General features: G+C 35.1%; 1 protein-coding gene and 1 long non-coding RNA gene across 5 annotated transcripts; both read left to right on the top strand.

Annotated features, from left to right (window-relative positions):
* Positions 1–12,952: 12,952 nt before the first annotated feature.
* Positions 12,953–21,165, top strand: LOC116111870 (probable magnesium transporter NIPA4). Of its 3 annotated transcripts, none has more exons than XM_031398032.1 (9): positions 12,953–13,852; positions 14,622–14,678; positions 16,746–16,836; positions 16,910–17,070; positions 17,176–17,303; positions 17,402–17,539; positions 19,425–19,517; positions 20,240–20,345; positions 20,474–21,165. In XM_031398032.1, the coding sequence occupies exons 1-9, from the start codon at positions 13,696–13,698 to the stop codon at positions 20,587–20,589; spliced, it is 1,047 nt and encodes a 348-aa protein (XP_031253892.1). In that variant the 5' UTR covers positions 12,953–13,695; the 3' UTR covers positions 20,590–21,165. The 3 variants fall into 3 exon arrangements, with proteins under 3 accessions (XP_031253892.1, XP_031253893.1, XP_031253894.1); XM_031398033.1 differs by having other exon boundaries at positions 12,955–13,852; positions 20,477–21,165; XM_031398034.1 differs by lacking the exons at positions 12,953–13,852; positions 14,622–14,678 and adding exons at positions 15,157–15,180; positions 15,557–15,613.
* A 5,357-nt stretch (positions 21,166–26,522) lies between these two features.
* LOC116111875 lies at positions 26,523–27,453 on the top strand. 2 transcript variants are annotated; one of them, XR_004125134.1, is made up of 2 exons: positions 26,523–26,821; positions 27,047–27,453. It is a non-coding gene; the product is annotated as an uncharacterized LOC116111875 (long non-coding RNA). The 2 variants fall into 2 exon arrangements; XR_004125135.1 differs by having other exon boundaries at positions 26,523–26,903.
* The last annotated feature ends 293 nt before the right edge of the window (positions 27,454–27,746 follow it).

Below are 27,746 nucleotides of genomic sequence, written 5' to 3'. Positions count from 1 at the left end.
GCACGCCACCTTTAGTGAGCGGCCTCAGAATTTAGAAAGAAGAATTGTACAATCCGTTAGAAGTGTGTGTGGATGAGGACTGTACCCAGAATTAGAGAATTCACTCACACAGCCAAGGCTCTAAATCCATGCCTCAACCGAGTCCGATCGACAAGAATAGAAAGAAAGAAAGCAAGAATAGAAAGAAAGAATAGAAAGAATAGAAAGAACAAATAGAAAGAAAGAATAGAAAAGAAAAGAAAGAAAGAATAGAAAGAAAGAAAGACTAGAAAAAAAAAAGAAAGAAATAAAGAAAAAGAAACAGAAAACAGAATAAGAAAAATAAAAAAGAAAATGCATAATTTATGCATTTGTGCATTTGCATCATGAATATGCATAATACCATGCTCATTATCATGGGTAGTGAAAAAATTAAAAAAACATAGAGAAAAACAGAGAAAGAATAGAGAAAGAACAGAGAGAAGAACAGAGAAAGAAAGAGAATACTCGGGAAATGAGTTGTAAGGAAAGAAAATTCAGGATTTAAGCAACGGAGAGAGAAGGGTAGCATAGCGGGTTTACTTACTGAGCCATTAGTGCTCACTCCGTTGTTTTTAATGTTTTGCAGGTAATAGGTGAGTTGCGGTCACTTGGAACGTCACACAGTGGAAGGGTTGGGCTGCACTGTCAAGTTGCTATTTTTTAGAACATTTTGTAAATATTTGTATATAAAGAAAAATTAAATATGGGTCCATACTTTATTACTCGTATATATATATGTGTATTTTCTTATATATATTTTTAATGAGTTTTAGTGATTATTTTACGAGTATACTAGCTAGAAAGAAAGCATTACAAGTTAGTAGTCGAACAATGTCGAACCATTATTTTGTTTAATATTTTTGTAAATAAAATCCACACACCGAACCATGCCGACTCATTATCTTGTTTTCAATTGTGCTGTAGGATTTTATTAAGTCATCCGCTGATCCATTTTGCGTTCAAGGAAATAACTCTTTTGACTATTCAATAGTAATATAGGTTTTGCTAAATGTAATTTAATGTCCTGTATTCTTTTTTGCTAAATGTAATTTAATGTTTTGTATTCTTTTGCTAAAACATCAATTCTACTGCCCAATTATGAGAAGTCATGTAGTGAACCATAATATTGGATGTTTAACTGTAAGAAGGTACTAGCCGAACCATGCTGAACAAGTATTTTGTCTAACATTTTTGTTAAATAAATCCACGTGCTGAACCATGCTGGATCAATATTTTGTCTAATATTTATGTAAGGTAAATGCATAGGCCGAACCATGCCCATTCATTAATATAGAATTGTAGCAAGCCATTAGCCGAACCATATTTTAGCTAGCTTAAATTTTTGTAGATTTTCAATCTTAAAACATCCAAAGGTAAGATTCTGGCACAAAAGTGTGTATTTAAGCTTTTAAGTTTGAATTCTTATGTTTTTACATGATTTAGGTCCAAGAGGAAAAGAATTTTAGCAAAGGAAGGTTGAATCATTAGTGGTGTACAAATTCAAGGTAAGTAAACCCAGTCTAAGCTTTAGTTTGAGTAGTATATGTGTAAGTTGATTCTTGAGAGTTTGTGTATAATGTATGATAAGAAGTATTCTCTGTTTAGATGCTTGTTTGATGGAGAATAATGTGTAGAAGTTCAGCCAAGATGAGTAGTTATGTAGATGTGATGTTTTGGTTGAATTTTGGATGCAATTTTGATGAGTTAATGTTGGAATTTGGAAGTGTTGAATTCGGCCAGATTTGAAGTTAAGTTTGGTGAGTTTTTGCTCCAATTTTGGTGGATTTGGAGAGATATGGAAGTGTGGCCAACCAAGTATTTGCATGTGTGTAATATCTGCTTTCTAATCAAGTACTCATAAAATATACATAATGAAAATACATATAAGATAGTAAAAAGTGTTGGGCCCAAATTTTTATTTTATTAAACATATACATTCTTTATACAAAGTTTGGATTATGTACAAAAGTTATCAAAAACATGATGGACAGTGTAACCATTTCTCCTCGCGTGCCGACGCTTATCCGACCGCGTTCTCACCTAGATCCTGCAACCACAAAGAAAACAACGGGGTGAGCACAAAATAATGCTCAGTAAGTAAATTCTCTATTCGACTTTCCCCGTAATTCTTTCTCTTAATGCTTTCCTTACACTTTTCTTATCTCATTTGTTTTCTCTTTCACACAGCTCTCTTACTTAACTTCTGCTATATGTCACGGCCTCATCTTACTGGAGGCATAGCCGAGTGGAGTTCACACAGCACCAACCCACTCTTCGTGACTTTCGGGTGGAGATCACAAAGCACCAACCCATTTTTCATAATTTTCGGGTGGAGATCACAAAGCACCAACCCGTTTTTCGTAACTTTCGGGTGGAGATCACAAAGCACCAATCCGCTTTTAGTGTTTTTCTCATTCTCTCTACTCTTAGAGTAGTTCATACACAAAGTTCTCTACTCTTTCTCAAGCCACTTCTCAATGCACAATTAATCTTCTCCACTAATGCACTCATGAAATGCCAACATGCAATGTTGCAAGAATTAAGGTTTACTACTCATGCTCATGATTCTCTTAGGCATTTTATCAAACAACTAATGTGCATACGTAAACTCTACTTTATCTAAAGTTCTACTCTTCTCTTGAACCATCCAAAATGGGAGAAAACTCCCTCACCAAACTATAATTCCTGTCACAACATAACATTTCCCAAAGAGATTTCTTAATCTCCTCCAATTTCATCTCAAACTACATTCTCATCACACATCAAACTTCTCATGATTGAAGTGTATTTAACCACCACAAGCAATTATTCATCTTCATCTCAATTCTCCATAACATACCATCTAACATGCATACACAATTTCTATTAAATAGTTCTCAAATATCAACTTGGATTGGGATTTACTTACCTTGCAATGGAGAGATCACACTAGCACTTTCCTTTCCTTTAGAATGCTCGTCTCTTCTCTACCCTTTAAACAATAACACCATAAGAGTTTAATATACAAATATATGCAAAACTTCACATCTAAAGCAAGAATCCTTACCTTATGATGCCTTAGATTAATTCTTTACCAAGATCCAACTAAAAGCCCTCAAAGATTCTTGAAAGCTTGAAGGAAGAGTTGAGAGGAAATGGTGAAGGAGTATGGCGGTGGAAGAAGAATGAATGAAGGGTTTATGAAGCTTATCCCCTTTTTAGCTCAAACTTTCTTCATTCATTCCCATATTGCCCTTGCTCTTCCTTGGAAATTCCATCCTTGTCCTTTAAATCATTACTATCACACCCCCTGTAACAACTGCTGAAAACTAGTACAATGCATGCATAAAACAATATAAAATTGGGCCCCAAAATCTCTTTCATTATAATACATATGTCTTTTATACACAAAGAGGAATGTTTACAGAAATTCGTTTTAAAAGAAAAAACAGGGGAAACAGTGTAGCTCTCTTCGCTTGCCGACGCCTCTCCGACTGCATCAACACCTAGATCCTGCATCCACAAAGGAAAATAACGGGGTGAGCACAAAATAATGCTCAGTAAGTAAAACCCTCTAACTGTCTGTCCCCATATATTAATTCTTAATTCTTTCCTTTTCTAATTCTGTTTCTGTTTCTGTTCTACTAAATAACTCGGCCTCATCTACCGGAGGTACGGCCGGATGGCGTTCACACAGTACCATCTCACTCTCCATGACTATGGGTGGAATTCACACAGTACCAACCCGTTCTTAGTGACTACCGAGTGGAGATCACAAAGCACCTACTCGGTTTTCTTAACTATCGGGTGGAGATCACCTAGCACTTACCCGTTCCTCATGAATTTTGGGTAACGATCACCAAGCATTAACCGTCTCTAGTCACTATCGGGTGATGGTCACAAAGCATCAACCCGCTTCTACTAAATGTTGGATGATGACACAAAGCATCAATCCACTTGTCTAACAACTAACGGGTAGTGTGCAAAAGCATCTACATTTCTACTACTCGTCGGGTGACGATCACAAAGCATCAGACCATCTCTAAGGGTTATTCGGGTGGTGATCACAAAGCATCAACCCGATTCCCATAAACTGTCGGATGATGATCACAAAGTATCAACCCAACTATACTTCTTCTAATTCACTACTAACATTCTTCAATTCTCTCTACCCTTAAGGTAGTTGTACCCACCAAGCTCTCTACTCATAGGGTAATTACAAACACAATTTTCCTACACTTTCTTAGGTCATTTTTCAATGCACAATTAGTGCCTTGGATGGTATCACTACCAATGCACTTATGAAATGCCAACATGCAAGTTGCAGGAATAAGGTTCATTACTCAACTCAAACCTTATTAGGCATTTCATCAAACAACTCAAGTGCACTATAAAACTCTACTATAGCAATGATTCTAAATCTTTCTCTAACCATCCAAAATGGGGAAAAACCCCTTCACATAAACATAAAAACTGTCAAGAAAGCACTCCAAAAAGGGGATCCATACCCTTCAATTCCATCTCAAACTACCTTTCCAACCCAACAACTCATTTCCCATATTTGAAAGGTAACAAACACAAGGCATATAAATCTCTATTTAAGCCTTCATACATGGCATATCACATGCATATCACATACATACATCATTTCTATCAAAACCCTAATCAAGAAAATTCTTAAATCTCAACTGGGTTGGGATTTACTTACCTTGTTAAGGATAGACTTCACCAACTCTTCCTTTCACTTGTTTTGCTTGACTTTTTCTCTACTCTAACCAAAAGAACAAAACCCTTAAACTTTAATTAAGTTAAAACTCACAAAAACAACACTTAAGTAGAAATCCTTACCTTAGGAAGCCTTAGGTTGATTTTTTACCCCAAATCAATTCAAAAACCCTTGGAACTCCTTGATCAAAAGAAAAGAGAAGTTGAGAGGATTAGGATGGAGAGCTGCGTTTTTGGAGAAGAAGAATGAGGGGTTTTCTAATTCTAATTCCTTTTAATGAAATATATACACACTCATTCCCATTTTGCCCTTACTCTCTTTGGGAATTCCATCTATATCCTTTGATTCATTACAAACTCACCCCCATATCAACATATTCTCCATGAAAAATCCTTACAAAAAACTCCCCACTTTTCCTGCTAATTAGGGGTAGAAAGGTCAAAATGCCCTTAGGGAAGAAAATATCTAAAACTCAACCAACATTTTAAACGGGCTATCGCCGCGGCGAAGAAACTTCTGTCGCCGCGGCGAAACTGTCCAGTAGCTTCCCCATGGTTTCAACACATCTTCGCCGCGGCGAAGATTCTTCTTCGCCCCGGCGAAGCTTGGTACACTAAACTTCTTCTATTTTCAACCAATTTCAGGGCAAGCATTCAACACAACACTCGAACAAACAATATTACCAAAAACCAACTCAAAAAGAGCAAAGGAAGAAACAAAACTACGTACCTCAAGTGGGGCGTTACACCCCCACTCTAACATATTCTCCATAAAATTTCCTTACAATTCACTCCCCACTCTTCCTACTAATTAAGGGTAGAAAGGTCATTTTGCCCCTATGGAGAATTCTCTAAAAACCTCAATAAACTTTTCTGCCGTCCCGTCGCCGCGGCGAAGAAAGTTCCGTCTCCCTGACGAAAAGTTACAGAGCCGACACCGCAATTACAAAGCCAACGTCACCGCGGTGAAGACCAAAATTCCAAACTTCACCAAAACTCAACCAAAATCAAGGCAAACACTCAACCAAACCAACTAAGGGCCAACCAACTGAAAATAACGACATACAAGCTCAAATGAGAACAAAGCAATAAACATTCAAAGATACAACATAATTTACTACGTACCTCAAGTGGGGCGTTACAATGTGCATGTGAATTGTTTGATGAAAATTCAAAGAGAAATGCATGCATGAGTTTGTTAAATATTGTTGAAGAAATTGTGTGAGAAAGAAAGAATTGGAGTTGAAAGGTTATGTTAGGCTTAACCAAGTGTAAGTTCTAGTATTCAAGTGTGCATTTTGTTATGCCAAAATTTAGAATATCACTTGGTCATGTTAGTTCAATGAGATAATTGACCTTTAGTGCATGGTTCAATTTGCTTGAATTCTTAGCATTAGTTTGAATGGCATATTGTATTTAGTCATTGAATTATGAGTTTTGAAACTTATGACTTTAGAAAAGTGATGGCAAGAATTGTATATGAAATTATTGTAATAGTGTAGTATTGATGATTGTAAAAGATGGGTGATTATATTATAATATTACAATATACCACAATAAATTGTCAAGCTTGTATGCTTGAAATTAGAAAGATCATTCAAAGAATGGCTTGGCCAAATGAGGATATTGTTGTTTATTGTTTTGAGATTAGTTATAAATAGTATATAATAAGTGATTTTATTATATAAAGAATAGAAAAGCTTTCTCAAGTATAGATATTAAAAGAAACATCAAAGAAATAGAAGTTTGGTTTAAGTATTAAATACATGACCATTTTAGAAATTGATTGTTAAGAATGTTAGAAAGAAATTAGAATTTAGCCAAAGTATATATGTTGTGCTATATGTTAGATTGTATTTACAATGATTAATATGGCAATATAGATTAATGTATAGAATGCAGCCAAAAGAAAAGAAGAAAGAAGGGCATGTATAACAATGTTGATGGTCATGTTAAGAGAATGCAAAATGATGACATTAAAATTTGTATTTAGAAAGTTGTACAAGGCATGTTTGTGGCATATATATATATTTGAGAAAATCTGGTAGCATAATTGGGCAAGTTAGTAGATTAATACCTAAGTTGTGGCATAGATTTTTTATAGAAGAAATTAGATTGCCCAAAATGTAGAATTCATTCCCTATTTGAATTGTGCCGTTTCAATATCTTACTAATAGAATTATAGAAAAGTAGAATTTGTGTGAGATAATGTAATTGTATACATGTAGATTTTACATAGCATGATAGAATTGAAGAATTACAGAATTGTGTAGAAATTATAGAATCGCGTACTTACACACGATGCATAGAATTCAAAAATAAAGAATAAAATAGAAAATGTTTAAGTTAAACGTGTTATTAGAATAGAACTTTGGGATTTCTAGAAAAATATAGAAATAAAAGCCTTAGAATTAATAGAATACATGCTAGAGTCAGACACATATTTTGGGATCATGCATAGACAGCATATAAATGCATGACATAATATAGCATATATTTCAAAAATTTTAAAATTATTGGAAAATGTCTAGCTAGTTACTTTGTAGATTACAGAGCATGTTTTCAGAGGGCTATTGTGATGGGGAACCTGTAAGCATTCGCTGCATTAGCTAGTGGCGACAAAGATGCAGAAGTTTCCCACATGCACACCGCCATCAGTGAGCAGCCTCATAATAGAAAACATAATTTTACAGTCCGCTAGAAGTGCATGTGGATGAGGACTATACCCAGAAAGAATTTCAGAATACGCTTACATAGCCAGGATTCCAAATCTATGCCTCAGCCTAGTCCGATCGGCAAACCATAATAGAAAACAAAAAGAGTTTCAGAAAGAAAGAAAAATAAAATAAGAAATAGAAAATAGAAAGAATTTCAGAAAGAAAGAAAAATAGAATAAGAAATAAAAAACAAAAAGAATTTCAGAAAGAAAGGAAAAGAATTAGAAAAGAATTTTTAGAAAGAATACAAACATGATTATTTGCATATGCATAAGACATTTTATGTGCATCACATCTTATGCATTTATGCATAGATTAAACAGTTTATTTTATTATTGCATGTCTGACTAGCCAAGAAAAGAAATTAGAAGCCCATAAAAATAGAGAAGAAAAGAAAATAGAAGCCTATGTGAATAGAAAAGAAATTAGAGATATACGAGAAAGGAACAAAAATTAGATATATGCTAGAAAAGAATAGAAATTAGAAACATGACAAATAGCAAGGAAACTTAGCGATTTGTTGAGTAGAGAAAGAAATAGAAAGATATAATCTAGCAGAGAAGAGAAATAAAATGATAAAGAATAGCATAGCACTAGAAAGATTTGAGAAAAACAGAAGATTGCTAAGTAGTGCACCTGAGAATAAAGAGAGAAAGCAAGCAGAAATTTAGAAGCAGTATAGCGAAAACGGGGACAGTGGAGTGAGAGCATAGTTAAATTTGATTTACTTAAAGAGCATTTATAGCTCACCCTGTTGCTTTCTTTATTTTTGCAAGTATTAGATTGTAGCGGTCGAGAGACGTCAAGCTTGCGAGAGGGCTGCACACACTATCTCAGTGAAGGAATTAATGTGGATTTATGTATGTATTTTTGGTAGTAATAATATTTAGAGAACATCTTCACGCTTTCCGGTTCATTGGAATTCTTATTATTTTTATATATGTGAGAAATATTCATTGTGTAATAGTATTTTATAACTGGATTAAGGATAAAAATTTTAGACAAACACCTTTTTTAAGCTAGCAATTCTCTAGATTCTCTCTATAAGATAGTCAGTGAATACTTGCCTAGTGAGATATTACAAGCCATTATGTGGCATAGGGGTTACATCCCTTACGAAACTTAAAAGTATACCACTTCTACGAATAGCTCGTAATGTTGCATCTCTTTCGAGTTCCGGACCTTTTATCATGACTTTTGCTCGTTGCATACCTTGATTTGCCACTGCTCGAATAGCATTTCCTGCTGCGGTTTGAGCAGCAAAGGGTGTCCCTTGTCTTGTACCCTTGAATCCACAAGTCCCAGCGGAGGACCAAGAAATCACTCGCCCCAGTACATCTGTAATAGTCACAATGGTGTTGTTGAAACTTGCTTGAACATGAATAATGCCTTTTGTTATTCAACGTGCACTTTTACGTGAACCAATCCGTCTAGTCCTACGTGAAACACTTTTTTTTATAGATTTTGCCATATTTTATCATTTCATAAATACAAGTCAAATATATGGATATATCCATTTCATGTCAAAGCAGATCTTTTATTTTGATTTGTTCATCGGTTCCTTTAGAGAGTACCTTTTCGAAAGATTATCCTTGTCTTTGTTTATGTCTTTTTTAAATTGATTCTATTGTCAAATTGTAAAATATGATGACATGTGTATCTAGGGAGTAGAGGTGGGCACTTGGGCCTGGGTCCAAAAACCCGGTCCTAGGATCGGTCCTTGAGAGGATCAATCCTAGGAGGCTTGGTCCCAAAACGAGACCAGGTCTAAGGAGGAGGCCCGATCCCTCCACTGGGCCCTCCTCCAAGGCCCGGGCGTAGGCCAAAATTTTTTTTAAACTTTTTCGTTTTAGTCTCTTGTACAATTACTAAAACCCCCTATAAATTTTGAAATAAACATAAATTGTATGGTTAAAAGGAAATTTTACAAAATTTATTTAAAAAAAAAAAAAATTTTACTTTCTACGGTCATATTTATATTTATAATTAATTAATTTATATTATTCAATTTTTTCTATTTTTCAATATCATCTCTTATTCATATTATTATTTAATTTATTTTCATTTTAATTATTTATTATTTTATCATAAATTCATAATGGATTCCCGAAATAATGCATTCCGAGGATCATCCCCAAATGAGTTTTACGTTCCATCCACCGAAGAAATGGAAGGGTTTAATCCATTTTCACCCTTTCCTATAGAGGCAGCAACTACAATTCCATAACCATATTCGATTGGGACGAGGTGTAGCCAAACACATGCGAGTTGCGAGTCAACGGGCACGGGCATAGCCGAACCCCCCCCCCCCCCCCCTCGACTGTCAAAGAGGGTCGTGTTCGATCTATGGCGACACTTCACCAAATCAAAACGGCCAAAGACAAATGGGGAGGGGGAAGAATCGTGTGGGGTATGTAATTTATGTGGAACCATTATTGGCGCTGAGAAGGGGACTTCAACGATGCAACAACATGTGGAGAAGAAGCACCCACAAATAATGCAGTTGCCCGATGCATCTTCAACCGGATCAGGTAGACAAATTCAAACTCAACTTAATTTTAATTCACAATCCTCAACTCTCTCAACATGGCAATATAATGTAGATGTTGCACGAGAGGAAATAGCAAGATTCATAGTTGCTACGGACTCTCCTATTTGTTTATCTGAAAATCCTTATTTTATTCACATGACTAAAACTGCATTTTGTCCAGCATATACCCCTGTTAGTAGAAGTACAAGTAGAAGAGATATACTAAAACTTTCTAACAAAATAAATAATAAACTTGAAAACGAATTTCAAAATTTTAGGAATACATCTATTGCACTTATATCAGACATATAGGCTTGTAGATCAAAAATCGGTTTTTTAACTATCACAGTACATTTCTTAGACATAATTGGGGTTTACAACAAAAATTGATGGGTTTTAAACAATTATATGAAAAACATAGTGCTAAAACTATTTATTTTACAATTCTTGAAGTTTTGCAAGAATATTTATTAACTGATAGAGTTGTAGTGCTAACGCTTGATAATGCAGTTGCTAACACCGCGGCAATCTCTTTATTTGAAAAGAGATTGGATCTGCATGGTGAAGGCAAATTTTTTCACCAGAGATGTGCTTGCCACATCATCAATTTGATAGTTAAAGCAGGTTTAGATGCTATACATTCGAAGATGGAGAGGATGCGTGTGACTATCAGATTTATCGTTGGCGGTAGCAATAAAAGATGGCGGAGTACATTAAATATTGTAAGCAAGAGGACCCACCGATTCGACCTTTGAAGTTATGTACGGACATGTCTATCCATTGGAACTCCACCTACTTGATGTTGAAAAAGCTTTGCCAACCGCAAAACAAATTACAGATTTTGTCAATCGAAAGCACTATCCAGAGGAAGTTGTCAACTATGATGATTGGGCGGTTTGTGAACTTTTTTATTCATTTCTTAAAATTTTGTATGATTCTACTAATACATTAAGTGGTATTTATTATCCGACTAATAATTTAGTGTTAGATATTTTACTTCAAATTGCATAAAATTTTTACTAAATATAGATATAATAACGTTTTAAGGGAAATTGTTTTAAAGATAGACGAAAAATATGGGAAATATTGGTTAGATATTCCATTCTTATATGGATTAGGCCTTGTTGTAGATCCTAGGTTTAAATTACACGTAGTTAACTGTATAATTACTGAGTTAGGCCAGCATTTAGGACATGATTATACGTCTTATTTGACTGACTTTAAACAAAAATTGGATAGCCTTTTTTCTTTATATGAGAACAGGTACAATGGAAGTGGAAGTGGAACGTTTAGGAGAGATGATCAGGACCCTAATGCAAACCTCCATCAAGGATCGAGCAAGTGGATGTATATGGAACATGGCGGAAGTAGTAGCTCCAGCTCGTACATACATGGACCAAATGAGCTGAATCGCTACCTACAAGTGAACTTATCCTTTATGACAATGAAGGAGAAACATGACATGGATATTCTTCAATGGTGGAACCAACATGAAAGTCGATTCCCCATTGTAACCCAAATGGCACGTGACATTTTATCTATTCCGGTTTCTACAATTGCATCTGAGTCAACATTTTCAACGAGTGGCCGGATTGTTGAAGACAGAAGATGTTCTTTAACCGATGAGATGATTGAAGTGATAACGTGTTTATGGGATTGGACTCATGCAGAAAGAAGACTACAACAGCACCCTGAAGATCCCGAACTACTCGAACTCTTTAGGAATATAAATTTGAATGATGTAAATATTGTTGACGATGAAGATGAATAATTTAATAAAAAAAATTTATTTAATTGTTTATTTGTGAATGTGTGAAATGTGAATATTACATTTATGTTAAAATTAACTACTAATTTATTTATTATTTTATTATTTTTTAAAATTAGTTAAACTTTTAGAAACTTACTAATCTACCCCTGAAACATACTAAAAACCCCTTACAAAATTTCGTTTCGTCCCTAAAATATAAAAAGGATCAGGTGAAAAAAATATTTTTTCCAAGCCCATAGGACCGGTCTTGAAATTGCTCATGGTCCTAAGCCCATGAGCGACTGGTCCCATTTGGGATCAGTCCCAAAAGGACCAATCCCGGGCCTGCTTGGGATTGGTCCTTGACCAACTCTACTAGGGAGTAATCGCTTCAAAGTCACAGTGAATTCTCCCTAGATATTTCTATTCAATTAAATTCTGGTCCGAATATCTAAATTGTGCTAAAGGTGCAAACCGTTTTAGTTTTTCTATTTTTTTTATTCTTTATAAAAAAAAGAAATAAATTCAATTGATTTTTCTTTTCAGTAAATCAATTGTGAAATGTTTTTTTATTTATTTTCTAGAACGTCCAATATCTGTTTTACATCTTCTATGCGAAAATGTTCTATTTTCATAAGGTCTTCTTGACTGTTATTCAAAAGGTCAAATAATGTATGTGTATTAGACTTTTTAAGATAATTATGGATCCTAGGAGACAATTCTGATTGGTCAATAAAAATGGATTTCAATGCTATTTCTTTTTTCTTCTTTAGTTTAGCCAATCGATCATGAAAAGTAAAAAAAGTTAAAGTAACCTTGTATTGATTGTACTCTAAATGTAAGTTTTCTTCTGCTGCCTGTAGAAAGGGAATAAATCAATCAATCAAATTTCGGGAGGCTTCATGAAGTGCTTCTTTACGAGTTAAACTTCCATTTGTCCATATTTCTAGAAAAATGATCTCTTGTTTTTCATTTCCATTGCCATAGGAATGAATACTATGATTCTCGTTTGGAACATGCATGAAACACGATAACGACAAGTTTCGGTTTCGATTTTTTCGAAAAATATCATATATCTAAAACTGCTCACCCCTACCCATAATTAATATGTTATCAATTATTTATCGAATTAACCTTTTTTATTATATTCTTCGCATTTTTTTATTGAATTTTAATTATTATATAATCAAATAAGTAAAAAAAAAAAAAAGGAAAGAATCGGGTAGCCAAAGATGGATATGAAAGAAAGATAAAGCGTAGCGGTCATCAACGCTGAGTCGGAGAAGAGTCCTTATTTTGCTAATTAACTTCTCTTCAAACCTCTCCTCCTCACCTTCACATCTGTTCTTCTTCTTCCCACCAAACACTCTCGCTCTCTCCTCACCGACACGACACCGTTTTTAATGCAACCGCGACGCTATACAAAAGACAACATAGATCTTTTTTCCGCTAATCTCTATCTTTTCAAATCTCCCGAGATCTACTCGTCCTGAATCACCGCCCAGTCAATTCAACTCCAACTCTCCTCTTTTCTCATCTCTCGTCTCTCTAAGATCTCCCTCAGTTCAAACAGAGTATTGAAACTATGTCGAATTGACCGAAGTTTAAAGCGTATTCTTCCGCAACTTTTTAATTTCATTTCTTCAAGATCTCTTTTGAGTTGAAACGAGAACTGGAGAAGCGTAATCTTGATTAGTCAAACGACGCCGGATTTTAGTAAAGACAAAACCACCTCAGCAGCACTCTCTTTTTTCTAAGATCTTCGTTTGTTGGAACCTGGAAAGGTAAGCTTCATTGATGTACTGAAACGACGGCGATTTGAGTAGAGATTAATAAGCAGGATTCCATTTCTATCACGTCGACGATAGACGCGTTTTGGCTGTTGTGAAACGACTAAGTATCGACTGAGTTGAAGTGGATTTGGTGGCTCAGTCGGAGTTGTTGCGACTGAGTTGATAATCCGGCGTCAGTGAATGGCGTCAGGAACGAGTCAGAGCTGGAGAGATGGCATGTCATCGGATAACATAAAAGGTCTGGTTTTGGCGCTCTCGTCCAGTGTTTTTATCGGTGCTAGTTTCATTGTTAAGAAGAAGGGCTTGAAGAAAGCCGGCGCTTCTGGTATTAGAGCAGGTCTGTTTGATTATTTTCGTTTATTTTTTTTAATTTATTTATTTATTTTTGTGTTGTAATTGCCCCGGTGACGTTACTGGACCGGTACCAGTTGACTTGTCTTGGCGTTCTTTTCACTTGGTACGGCGTTATGGGCGGCATTTGTTTTGTTTTCTTTGTGGTTTTGAACTGTTAGGTATTTAGTAACATGAAAATTTGTGGGCTTAATTTTAGGAAAGTTCTGTTGGTACAGTGGTACTTTGTCTTTCTTTGAAAAATGTAGTAAAATATGGGAAATGATATCTTGATGTAGTGAACCTGAACCTGAAACTGTTTTTATGTGGCGATATCCAATTATAGCTTTTTTGCATCGAATGGAACGATAACTTGAAGAGATTGTCTTAATTTTGTTGGGTTTGTCTTATTTTTATCGCATCTTAATTCTCTTTTGATACTTGATAGATGTGCTAAAGGAATAGTCTTTCTAATCTGTATCTTGTATAAATGAATTATGTTCACGAGAGAAGTTCATGTGCCTTCGAAAAATAGACATACTCAGGTTCTGACATGCTGCTTATTTTGAAAAAATTGGTTTGATTATTTATGATTTTTGGACTTAATTTACTTTTTAATTGTGTAAATTTGTGATAATTATTTGCTTATACTATGCAATGATCTTATGGTGATGTTCTCAAGAAGTATATGTATTAGTTTTCTTGAGCAGTTACTGTACTTTTGCTTTTATCTCGACTAGAGTTCCTCTAAAATTGAATCGCTGATTGTTTTGCAGGGGTTGGAGGCTATTCTTACTTGTATGAGCCACTATGGTGGGTGGGCATGATAACAAGTGAGTTTAATCTGACTATTTTTTCTTCACTTATCACCATCCAGTAATTTTGTTTGATTTTCTCTTTCATTGAGTGTAAATTAGTGCAATAGAAAATATACAGTAGAACCTCTNGTTTGATTAATTTCGTTTATTTTTTTAATTAATTAATTAATTTTTGTGTTGTAATTGCCCCGGTGACGTTACTGGACCGGTACCAGTTGACTTGTCTTGGCGTTCTTTTCACTTGGTACGGCGTTATGGGCGGCATTTGTTTTGTTTTCTTTGTGGTTTTGAACTGTTAGGTATTTAGTAACATGAAAATTTGTGGGCTTAATTTTAGGAAAGTTCTGTTGGTACAGTGGTACTTTGTCTTTCTTTGAAAAATGTTGTAAAATATGGGAAATGATATCTTGATGTAGTGAACCTGAATCTGAAACTGTTTTTATGTGGCGATATCCAATTATAGCTTTTTTGCATCGAATGGAACGATAACTTGAAGAGATTGTCTTAATTTTGTTGGGTTTGTCTTATTTTTATCGCATCTTAATTCTCTTTTGATACTTGATAGATGTGCTAAAGGAATAGTCTTTCTAATCTGTATCTTGTATAAATGAATTATGTTCACGAGAGAAGTTCATGTGCCTTCGAAAAATAGACATACTCAGGTTCTGACATGCTGCTTATTTTGAAAAAATTGGTTTGATGATTTATGATTTTTGGACTTAATTTACTTTTTAATTGTGTAAATTTGTGATAATTATTTGCTTATACTATGCAATGATCTTATGGTGATGTGCTCAAGAAGTATGTGTATTAGTTTTCTTGAGCAGTTACTGTACTTTTGCTTTTATCTCGACTAGAGTTCCTCTAAAATTGAATCGCTGATTGTTTTGCAGGGGTTGGAGGCTATTCTTACTTGTATGAGCCACTATGGTGGGTGGGCATGATAACAAGTGAGTTTAATCTGACTATTTTTTCTTCACTTATCACCATCCAGAAATTTTGTTTGATTTTCTCTTTCATTGAGTGTAAATTAGTGCAATAGAAAATATACAGTAGAACCTCTTTATAGTTATACTTTATATAGGAATAACCTCCATGTAGTCATAAAAAATTTTAATCCCAACTTAGGCCAGTTATAAATAAGAATAAATTTCACATTGTAATAAGTTATAATTTTTCTAGATCTCATCTTAAGGAATTTGTCTCTATATAGTAATAATTATATGTATATTGCAAAAAATATATGTTGTTTTACATTAAAGGTTTAAGATGAAATAAAATATTTATCTAAAGTTGTTTGGGAAATTAATTTATGTTTTAAAGTTTTTACCATATTTTTTATCTTTCGGGTACCTAATAAGTCCGCAACATAGACACTTTCTTGTTGAAGCCAAAATATTTCTAACTTCTCAAACATGTTTAGAGCTTTTTGACACGAAACTTTTGGTATTTTTATGCTATCATCCTTAGATTATCTCCTTACTCTTCTTGTCTAATTCTAGTAATGATTTCTTCTTTAATTAAAACATACACGACTTGTTGCTCATTTGGATGATTGATGAAGACATTAATATCCATTTGATTATAGTGAAGTTGTCGAATTTTATCACTCAATTTCGCAATGACTCTTTGATATCCATTTCCGTTACTATCCTAATGCTATTAAAACAATGAATTGAAATCTTAATACTACTAAAACATGAATTATAAAATAAGAAATTAAAACAATAATTTTTGAATCAAAATAATAATTCTTGTAATTGCACCTCTATTAAGTTATAACCTCTTTATAGTAATAAATTTTGTTGGTCCCAACATTATGACTATAGAGAGGTTTTACTATATTATAAATTTTATTCTTTATGGGCCTCTTGGATGACTTGATTGTGAGAACTTAAGAGTGTAAATTGAATTTTGAGTCGACATAACAGTTTCCTTATTAATGTCCTATGTTAATTTATTGAAATTAATCGAAAAAGTTGCTAATTTTGATTTCTGGATTGAGTTAACCATGTGGGTTGATTGCAATTTATGGTTGTTCTGAAGAATGATTATTCTGATGGGCAATTGCTAATTTTACAGTGATTGTCGGGGAAATTGCTAATTTTGCTGCTTATGCATTTGCACCTGCTATATTAGTTACACCGCTTGGTGCTCTCAGCATTATTATCAGGTACAGAGAAAAGCCCCTCCAAGTTTAGGTTTGATTTGCTGGTGATGGTGTTGAGTATGGTGTTCTCTTGCAGTGCTGTTCTTGCTCATATCATTTTACGTGAGAGACTACATATTTTTGGTATTCTTGGTTGTGCACTTTGTGTTGTGGGCTCCACAACAATTGTGCTGCATGCTCCTCAAGAACGTGAGATTGAATCTGTAATAGAAGTTTGGAATCTTGCTACAGAGCCAGGTGTTTATTTTCCTTAAAATATTCGTCTATTTATCCATTCTTGCCTTCAGTTATTGTTTAAATTGCAGATCAATGAATTTGATGACATTCTTTTCCTCTTTCCAGCTTTTCTCTTGTATGCGGCTTTGGTCACAACAGCTGTATTTATCCTTATATTCCAATTTATCCCAGAGTATGGTCAGACACACATAATGGTTTATATTGGAATCTGTTCTCTTGTAGGTTCATTGTCGGTATGTATTGGTACTTGGTACTTGGTTTTTGGTAATTTGTGTTATGTTTAGCCAAGCATTTCCTGTCTAGTGTTTGTAATCGTAGTGTTTTTTGACAGGTTATGAGTGTTAAAGCTCTAGGAATTGCTCTGAAGTTAACATTGTCTGGAATGAATCAGCTAATATATCCCCAAACATGGGCATTCACTCTAATTGTAATTACTTGTGTGATTACCCAAATGAATTATTTGAACAAGGTAATGACCGTTTCTTCTTTGTTCTTATTTATGCTCGATAAACTTGAAAGGTTATTCTCCTGATGCACAAGCTTGTGGTCCTTGTCTGTATTGATATATTACTCTAGGGGGTTCAAAATGCTTCTTTTGTTAAGTTATTCAAGCTGGAAACTGAATGGCCCTTTTATCAAATGAGAAAGGCTACTTGAAAGAAAATAAGAAAAGTATTAAAAGCCATGATATATCTTGGAAATGAGACAAAAAGCCTTTATAGGTGATTTCTAAAACAAAATAGGGATGAAGAGATGATGATGAGAAGTCTTGATTTTAGAAAAGTCCTTGTGGTTATGTTTGTGACAAACTTCGCTTATGCTTTGCCTGAAAATTTCTACTCGCATTGGATAATGATGGGTCTGATAAAATAAAGCAACCTAGTAATTATCTGGGTAATAGATCTTGCTGATTCTGTAGTGGTCTATCTGCAAATGTCCTCAGGAGGCATCCTTGCTGTAAGATTATCAAGTTGGCTTAGCATAGGTGTGTACTCTATGTGAATAAGTGAATATGTTGATTTGAGAAGAAGTTTTATAACTTTCAATTACATGACTTTTGTTTTCTTTCACATCTTCTGGTTTTCAATATTAGATTGGAATCTTGAGTTGAGTGATATATAAACTTCCCTGGCTTTCTTAGTCATACTGGGGCTGCATGAGATTTTCCAAAAGAACTTGAGGAATTGTGAAATGGTTTATTGATGGATCTTTGATCACATATTCATCCCCTTCTGCCTGGCTATTCTGGGGATTGCTTTCTTCAGGTTTAGGCCGAGCATAAAGGTTCAGGTTGTTCAAAGAATGTCTTGGTTACAGTGTAATAGACCCTACATTTCTTTCTTTAGCAATGTTAACGTGTTTTTGGTTTGTGATGCAACACATGTCTATTACATGCGCTAGATGTGTTACCAGATGCCATGAATTGATGTAATTGTATGGAGGCATGCATAGTAAGGTTATAGAGAATTGGATTTTATTAATTTGTCGTGATGAATAGGGTTTTTTTGTAGACTGGGGGAGGTGCAGTGTAGATAACTGAGGTCACTGTAGATTGTTGTGGTATGGACTGGGATTGATTAGATTGTGGGCAGTTGGCAGTGATCAGATATAAGGTTTTGCAGTTTGGTAGGGCAGGGTAATTTCTAGAATCTTGTGCTGAGCAAACCTTATGCAGTTTATAAAGGATAGGTTGTGCAATGGAATTCTCTCAAGACTATTGCCCTATTTGTTTTGCTTGAGTTGAGTTCTCATGAGCTTTATGATATTGGACTACTTTTATTTTGGAATTCACGATTGCATACACTTACTATCCAGGACTGGTTGCAAGAATTGCCTTCCTAGCAACTTTCATGGAAAACTGGTGGTCTGGAAGGATTTACCAGTTTTGTGGCTTTATTGTTGGATAACAACTAGAAGATTGACCCCCTTTTGCAAAGAAAATTAAAATTTTCTTAGTGGAGGCACATGAGCGAGTCAATGCTGTGGTTGCCAGGATGTTTATATCATTATTACTATGACAACCCAGCACTTTGGTCTACTTGGTTATATATTGTATTCAGGAATGTGAGACATCAATGTTGTGACAGAATGTTTGATAATTTGAGTAGCTAGATTTAGCACTTGTCTGTCAAATTCCTATCCTTAAAACTTGAAAGTATATGTATTCTTTTGAGGGTTGGACCTTGAATTAGGGCTTCAATCCGTACTTGCATGGACCTCAATAAAACCATCCTTGAATTTGCATCATCACTTCATCTCTCGTCCTCACCCCAACCCTGTCAAGTTCTGGTGGTTTCATTTTTTTTGGTCTTTATGATTTCCTTGATCATTCATTTTTGTTGTTGCTAATGCAGGCGCTTGACACTTTTAACACAGCAGTTGTATCTCCCATTTACTATGTCATGTTCACATCACTTACCATTTTGGCTAGTGTGATCATGTTTAAGGTAAATTCTTCAGTCTGGCTACTTGTAGTATAATTAATGTATTATTTTATTAGAGTTGAGATGCTAGCTACTGGCTCTTTATTAAAATCTTGAAAGTTAAGCTAGTCCAACAAACCTTTTCCCCAAACTCCTTCACTCTTACCCTGTCTGAACTGATTGCTCATTTTGGTTGTGCGGATTCTTTGCTAATTGAGTCTCTTTATGTGTATAAAGTGATTGGGTTTGTTAAAAAAAGAGTAGCACCCATATTTTATCTAATCAGACCCCATATCTAAATAACCTCCAGTAATTTTTTTTTTTTTTTTTTTTTGAATAGTCTTAATTTCTCTATATACCCCAATCGATTTGAACATTCCCCTTTTCCTTGTATTAAACCTATTTTATTTTTATTTTAAATCATCTTTATAATTAATTCTCCTTTCTCTCCTCCCTTGATGGAAATTCCATAACTCATTGGAAGTAGATCCTTAGAGCAATGCAAACTAGCTAATGATTTGAATATTTCATGTGTTGCAAAATATATTTCATAATGGTCTGTGTTTGAATATCAGCATGAGTTTGCATAAATCCACAAATGTAAGACAAGTGTAATGTATTTCATCAGATTGGACCCTCTTAATAATCTCTTGTTTTCTTTTTATATGGTTTGCATAATCATCCTCCACCCACTGACTGGGAAATTTTCTTGGATTGAATTTGATTAGTTTTCTTTCTTTCATCAGGATTGGGATAGGCAGAATCCAACGCAGATTGTCACAGAAATGTGTGGGTTCGTGACAATCCTTTCTGGAACGTTTCTTCTTCACAAAACCAAGGATATGGGTGATGGTATGCTCTTGTTATCGTTCTCTCAATTTATCATTCTCACAATTGTTTTTTTTTCTTATAAATTTAAGATTAGTTTTTATTAGAATTAGTTTTTTACATTCCGGATTTTTAAATTGACGTTACGAAAGCAGGTACAGGTTTGACAACATCTATGTCTTTGCGGTTACCTAAGCACGCAGACGAGGATGGTTTCGGATCTGAAGGCATCCCTCTAAGGCGACAAGATTCGATGAGAACACCGTGATATCCATTGGCTTGACTTGTCTCTCTGTCATCCGTAAAAAACGTTCATATACTTTCGAGAGAAACTTCTCAACATCAACTTGTATTTCATGGTATTCTTTTGGGAAACGGTAGAAGAAGGGTGAAAATTTTCTTTTCCCCTTCCCCTTTTGGGTTCACAATGAGTCCCCATAGCTTCCAGCTATTGCATTTTATACAGTTTCACACCGCGGTGCATAGAGAAGGCGTTGACCAGTGTAATTTCAACCACGTTGGAAATACACGGTGTACCATTCGCTCCAGTTTGCCAAGAATTCAGTGGATTTCTTACCAAGTTGTCAACTGAAATTTCCAGAAATATATCATTACAGGCATCTTTTTTATTTTTATTTTTATTTATTTATTTATTTATTTTTGTCTCAATGCTGTGTCGAAGATTGGTGTTTAAGTGCTTTTTGTCTTTATCTTTTTACTTTTTTCTGGTTAGCGATTGATTCGACAAGTCAGTTAAAGCGAACAAGAATTTGTTCTTGCAAGTTGCAACAATTTGGAGAAAGAGGAAAGACAAAACAGAGCCCCTTTGGCTTTAAGATAGATAGTCTATTTGTCTTTTATCAATCATTCTTAACCAATTTTGGTAATATAATATATCATACTGTTTACCCGAACCAACTGTAATTTAATAATAATGGGCCGTGGAGATTCCTTCTTGACATTAGTGTGAAAATTTTCTTTGCAAGGATCTATTCAATTGCGAAGAAGGTTTTGGTTTTATCAGTTAAACTAGGTGAAAGAATGCGCATTGCATGGGTTGTTTATGAAAGTGGCTTTAGGTAGCGTCTTGCTTCTGTATAGCCTGTCTTGAGCCTGAATGCATACAATAACAAATCATCAAAAGCTAAAGCTACTCACTGCATACAGTATTCCTAAGAAAACAGAAGAAAATAGACAACCTCACACATCTTAGACCTTGAAAGCACTCCCCATCGAAAACTGTCAAAGTGGTTAGCATGCACGCATGCATGACGTGTGATGTGAAGCCATAAAAAGATATGATAAAGAAGACAATTTCACTATGGGTTGTATTGTCTTCTTTTAACATATCCATTTAAGTATAAATAAATATGATTTGACTATTGCAGAAAGGTAGTCATCAGAAGTAGTACAGCACAATTCTTTTTTTTTGGCTGCTTATTTCACACATGGAAAATGATAGACTTATCGACTGGTGTATACCGATTTTGTGCACTGAATGACGTGGCAAGATCCTGACCATTGATTAATATTAACTGATAATAAATAAACGGTCAGGATTGTGCCACATCATTCGGTGTACAAAATCGGTACACACCAGTTGGTAACTATAGCATTACTCTTCACACATAACCACTTCATCCATCTCTACTTTTTTGTTACTTTTAAGTTGATGCATACAGATTAGTCAATGACATCAACTTTCTAATAAGTTCATAGGAGAATTCTATTGATATCTCTTTACAGTTTGAGACTACAAAGGCACTCCCCACGAAGAAAGCTGCAGCGAGCAAAATCACTGTAAGGAGGCAATGAAATGATTTGTGCTTCTTGTGCTCAACCTTTGGGTATACCTAGGGCTGTTCAACGAGGCGAGCCGCTCGCGAGCCGACTTGGCTGGGCTCGAGTACGGCTCGCCTCGTCTGGAATCGAGCCAGCTCGGCTCGATTCGTGAGACAGCACTAGCCGAGTTCGAGCCTGCCTTGGCTCGGCTCGACTCGTTAGGCTCACGAGTTGAGCCAAGCTCGAATTATTAAGGGCATTTTAGGGGTTTTATTAAGTATAGGGGATTAAACTAAAATTTTTAAAACAAAAAGTTTGCAAAAATGACAAAGAACACCCCGATGTCAAAATCCCTGAAAACGCGACTAAAATCCTTTTCCTTAAAACCAAACCAAACCAAACCATTTTAGGCAATTTTAGAAATCAGATTTGGTGGAGAGTGTAGGGAAACAAGGAGAAAGGAGGAAAGAAATCAGAGTTGGTGGAGAGTGCAGGGGAAAAAAGGAGAAAGAATGAAAGAAAGAAAGAGAAAATAGGAAAAAAGGAGAAAGAAGGAAGGAAAGAGAAAATAGGAGAAACAAGCGTCATTAGAGAGAGAGAAAAGCAGAGAAAGCAAAGAGTAATAAGTAACAAAAGAGGAGGAATAGAATAACTTCAGAGTTGGTGGAGACTGGAGAGAGTAAGGGAAACAGGGAGAAAGAAAGAAAGAAAGAAAGGGAAAAAAAAAAAGAGAGAAATGTGAGTCATTGGAGTCTCTAGAGAGAGAAAAGAAGAGAAAGAGTAATAATAAATTAGAGGGGAAAAGAAGTGATAGAGAAAGAGTAATAAATGAGAGAGAGAAAATCAGCACCGAATTAAAAAAAAAATTGCATGCTTTTTACTGGCTCACGAGCCGGCTCTAACTTGGCTTGTTAAGTTGGCTTGCGAGCTAGGTTAGAAATCTTTTTCTCTCTTTACGAGTCGAGCCGAGTCAGGAAATTAGAGGTTTTGCTCGACTTAGATTCTTCTTCCTTTTCACGAGTCGAGCTCGTTAAGCCAAAAACTCGGCTTGGCTGGCTCGTTAACAGCCCTAGGTATACCTGAAATCAACACCAAAAGAAGAAAAGAAACATATTTGCTGCATATACATATAAAAATAGAACTATAGAATCAGAAACAAAAGCAAAAGGAGATGGTGATGGTGATTATGAAGATACAAAGATGATGAACAGATGACACTCAACCCTTGTTGTGAACATTGATCATTTGATGAGGAGATTGGATTAGATTAAGATTAATTGTTCTTTATTTATTAATTTTCACACAAATAATATTTAATGTGAATATGAAGGGTTTGTATTTATGTGAATGTGAAGGGATTAAACACATTCACCCATTAACAAAGTTTTAATTAGACCTTTAGGATGCCCAATAAAGTATAATTACTACAAAAAATAAAATAAAAAACCAATTACATTAAGCCACATGTAACCAAAAATCTTACACATCCACATATCCACGTCATCACCAATTATATGCAGCCACGTGTCGAACAATCATCTATCATGTCAAAATCCACCAATTTTAGAGCTTTAAAAATCCTACATGGCAATCAAATAGCCCATGTCTCAAGATTTTTATAAATATATAGATGTGACCATACCATTGTTTTAAAACCTAGACTGGGACTCGGTAGTCTCTTCGGTCTAGTTTAGGGTCCAGGGGTTTTTTGACATTTTTCAAAGGTGTGGGGACTAGATTGTATTTTTTTTGGGGGTGTTTTAGAATTTTACAAAATTTTAGGGACTGCTAAATTTTTGGGGCATTTTAAAATAAATTAAAATTTAGAGCCTAATTTGTAATTTTGTAAGGGTATTTGTGTAATATGTTTAAATTTAAGAGACTAATTATAATTTTTAAAAAATATGTTTATTGCTGTTGTCACTGATCCAACCAATTGGACCGATTAACCCATGACCCAATCACCTTGACGGGTATCTCAATGGGTCGGCTTTTTAAACTATTAGAAATAGTGTAAATATAAGTTAAGGGTAATTATGTAATTGTGATAGAGTAAATATATTAGCCTGTATTTTGCATTTTTTAATTAATGAAATGCTTAGTAAAAGGGATTACTTTTCTACAAACATGTTATTAGAGCCGATAGTGTTCCGATCGGTTTGATTTTTCCAACGGCCAGCAATCTTGGTTCATGTCAGTTTTCAGTGTTTCGACGACCGATAATCACCAATCTGTTTTCTACTCATCCAGATTTATTCTCTATTCATCTCTAGCTATTCTCTCTTTCTCCGATCTCGTTTCTCTGTTTCGATTTGGTCTATTCTTTGCGGGTTCATTGCCCTCTGTTCAGATTTGGTTTGTTTTTTGCGAGTTTGGTACAAACAACTTCTAGTCTGGTTTCTAGTTGTGATCTCAATGGCCGGTGACTTTATTCTACAATTCCGGTGACTTCTTATCTCTTTTTTTTCTGGTGAATTGTATCAGTTTATGTTCTAGTGTTGATTTGTTGGTGTTTTGATGCTTGGTCAGATTTTGGTCAGATTGGGTTATTATTTTGGGATTTGATTTGTTGTGGATTTGGTGATTTGGGTTTATTCAATAGTGCCTGGTGTTTGCTTTTTGACTATTCTGGATGTGGTGTTTGATTTGGCAGTGATTCATTGTAGTTGTGGGATATATTCTTATTATTTATTCTATTGATTTGCGTTTGAGTGGTGAACTGGTTGTGAAGTGGTGATTGCCAGTGACTGATTTTTTATTGCTAAATGTTGGTTATTGGTGATTAGTCATTGGTGATTTGGGGTTTTGTCTCCAAGCTTGGTGAATTTTGTTTTATTGTTTGATTACGCTATGGCAGACATAAGTAAACAGGGGGTGATTGAAATTTCTGTTACTTGCATTTGTTTCCTTTGTGGCCTAGTTAGTAAAAACGCGTATTATACGCGAATTGTACGGACAGCCGTATAATTCGCGTATAAAACGCACGTATACGTATTTTATAAAATCTGCCGTATAATTCGCGTATAATAAGGGTTCCCGTATAATTCGCGAATTATTCGCGAATTTTTGAAAAAAAAAAAAAAACAAAATCTCACACCCCCAAAACGACGTCGTTTTGGTGGGTTTATACAAAAAATTAAAACAGATTTGGTTCAGTCGTTCTTCTTCGGTTCTTCCGCGGTCAGCAACAGTTCTTCTTCAGCTTATCTTCCTCAGTTCTTCTACAAATAAGAAGTGGAAAAAAAATGTGGAAAAAAAGTTTCTAATATTTTTGTATGAGCGTAAGCCCATATTTCTTCTACCCATATACATTCATCCTACAGAACTCAGCCCATCTCTATTCAAATCATCAGCTCCCATCATTGGAATGTGGAAACAGTTGATATTACGCCAACGGGTGGGCAAACAACGGTCTGGAATGTGGAAACAGTTGTTCGTTGATAGAACATGAAGAACATTTCTTCAAAGGATTCCAGAAAACTCAAACAAATGGCAGCTGCAGCTAATGAAGTCATCATGTGGGATCCAGACTACTTTGCACCCTCCATCAACGTCTGTATGGTGTCTCACAATAAAATAAGTCTGATCCACCATAAGTGATGCATATTGTGGAGCCAAAACAAGCTCTTCTTGTAGTTTGCTAAAGGCATATAGTGTAAGAACAACAGCAGCATGCTCTACAAAGTAATAGAGTCCTAGGATCAAGAAAAAGAAAAAGATTTGAAAGTTGCGAAACTTTCTCAAGAACCAAACAGAAATTTCAGAAAAGAAAGAGAGAGAGAGAAAATGTTGAATCTTTCCAGACCTAAAACTTATTTTTTATTTGCTTAACTTTTTCAATTGATATTAAATCTCTTTTATACAAGCATCAGCCACGTTGGCCATCCTTTACAAAATAACATCTCCACCGTTGATCATTCTTCTAGCATCTCCACCATTGATCAATTGTAAAACTCCAGCTGCCTTGTAATACTCTAACATTCTCCCTCAAGCCAAGCAGTAAAACTTTGGTAGCTGCTTGCTTGTGAAAAATTTTCAGTACCTTGTTAAGTTCATATCTATATTATATTTTTATATAATCTGTGTAATGTGAAGTGTTGATGTCAATTTTAGATGTTTTTATATACTGTGTATTTGTGTTATTGGTTAATTGAATACTTTGCATTTGAAATGTTCTGTTGATTTTAACTACGTAGTCCATAAAAGTGTTAAAACTAAGATTGATATTGCCGTATTTTTCAAAACGTATTATTGACAATGCATCGTATTAAACCTGTATATACCCGTACCGTATTTTTCCCGTATCCGAATTTTATGGCCGAATTTTTATAAACGTATTTTTCACCGTTTACCGTATTATACCCGTATAATTCCCGTACCGTTTTTTTGCCGTACCCGTATTTACTAACTAGGCTTTGTGGTACTGAGGGACATGTAAAAAGGCATTGTTGAAACTTCATGGAAAGCCTCGGAATGGGCAAGGGTCTAAAAGATATGCCTATGTTGCCACTAAAGATGGTCTCTTACCTACTCCTTCCATGGTTACTATTCCTGCTGATGAGTATGCTTGCCTCACACAGGTTGCTAGTCTTCTGTCATCCATTCCATCGACTGTTGCTACATTGACACAGTTAGGTAATCCTAGAGCTTGTTGTCTACTTCTAGTTGCAATTGGGTCATTGATTCTGGTGTTACTCACAATATGATAAGTGATACAGGTATCCTTTCGTCATTCACATCATCTTCTGATTTGTCTTCAGTTACTTTAGCAAATGGGTCTACTGTGTCTATTATAGTGTGGTATTGCTAATCCCACCAAATCTATATCGCTCTTCTTTGTTTTGTGTCTTCTTTACTTTCCTTTTAATTTATTGTCTGTGAGTCATATCACTAATACATTTAACTGTGGTTTTTATTTTTTCCCTTCTCATTGTGTCTTTCAGGATCTTGGGATGAAGCGGATTATTGGTAGGGGTCATGTTTTGGGTGGCTTGTACGTGCTTGCTGACATTTCTACTCCAGTGCCATAGCCTGTTGCTTGTACTAGTGATTCATCCATGTCCATCTTCCACGGTCGATTAGGACATCCTCCTCTCCCAATCTTGAAGAAATTGTGTCCCAGTTTAGAGTCAGTGTCACATTTTAAGTGTGAGTCATGTTAACTTCATAAACACCATTGAGCGTCATACAGTTCTTGTTAGGAAACGATCTAACTCATGGCAACGAAAAACAAAAATTTTAAAGCACAGATCGTTCCCATTAAGCTAAGATTAAGGCACATATTATACAATTTATATGTTAAATCAAAATCTGCAGTATTATGAACGATCAGAGTAAACTTTAGAATTTATACGCACGTTTGGAGGCTTCTTCAAACTTGTCTTCTTTGGCTTCGCTACCGATCTAAGAGCAGGATTGAACCAGTGGTAATCCACACGAAGATAACTCGAAGAGCTAAAGATGGATTTGCTAGATCCTTTTTAGCTTCAAGAACCAAATCAAGAATCAAAGAGACTTTGATTCAAAGAATGAAGATAGCGTGAGACTTGGGAGAGGGCTGTATTTCTTTTCTTTCAATGAAAATGATTGAATGAATTCCCTTACTTTAATTCACATAACATTGCACTTTTATAGTGCACATAA

This window comes from Pistacia vera, unplaced genomic scaffold, assembly GCF_008641045.1.
Source record: "Pistacia vera cultivar Batoury unplaced genomic scaffold, PisVer_v2 Contig652, whole genome shotgun sequence".
Lineage (NCBI taxonomy): Eukaryota > Viridiplantae > Streptophyta > Magnoliopsida > Sapindales > Anacardiaceae > Pistacia > Pistacia vera.
The sequence above is the reverse complement of the archived record's forward strand: the minus strand, read 5'-3'. Positions and strand labels throughout refer to the sequence as shown.

What these genes read in the sequence shown, in the direction of transcription:
- LOC116111870 (XM_031398032.1), top strand. Translation starts at nt 13,696, where the DNA reads ATGGCGTCAGGAACGAGTCAGAGCTGGAGAGATGGCATGTCATCGGAT. An exon ending in GCTCTCAGCATTATTATCAG is followed by an intron (nt 16,837 to 16,909) that starts GTACAGAGAAAA and finishes GTTCTCTTGCAG; the next exon opens with TGCTGTTCTTGCTCATATCA. An exon ending in AAATGAATTATTTGAACAAG is followed by an intron (nt 17,540 to 19,424) that starts GTAATGACCGTT and finishes TTGCTAATGCAG; the next exon opens with GCGCTTGACACTTTTAACAC.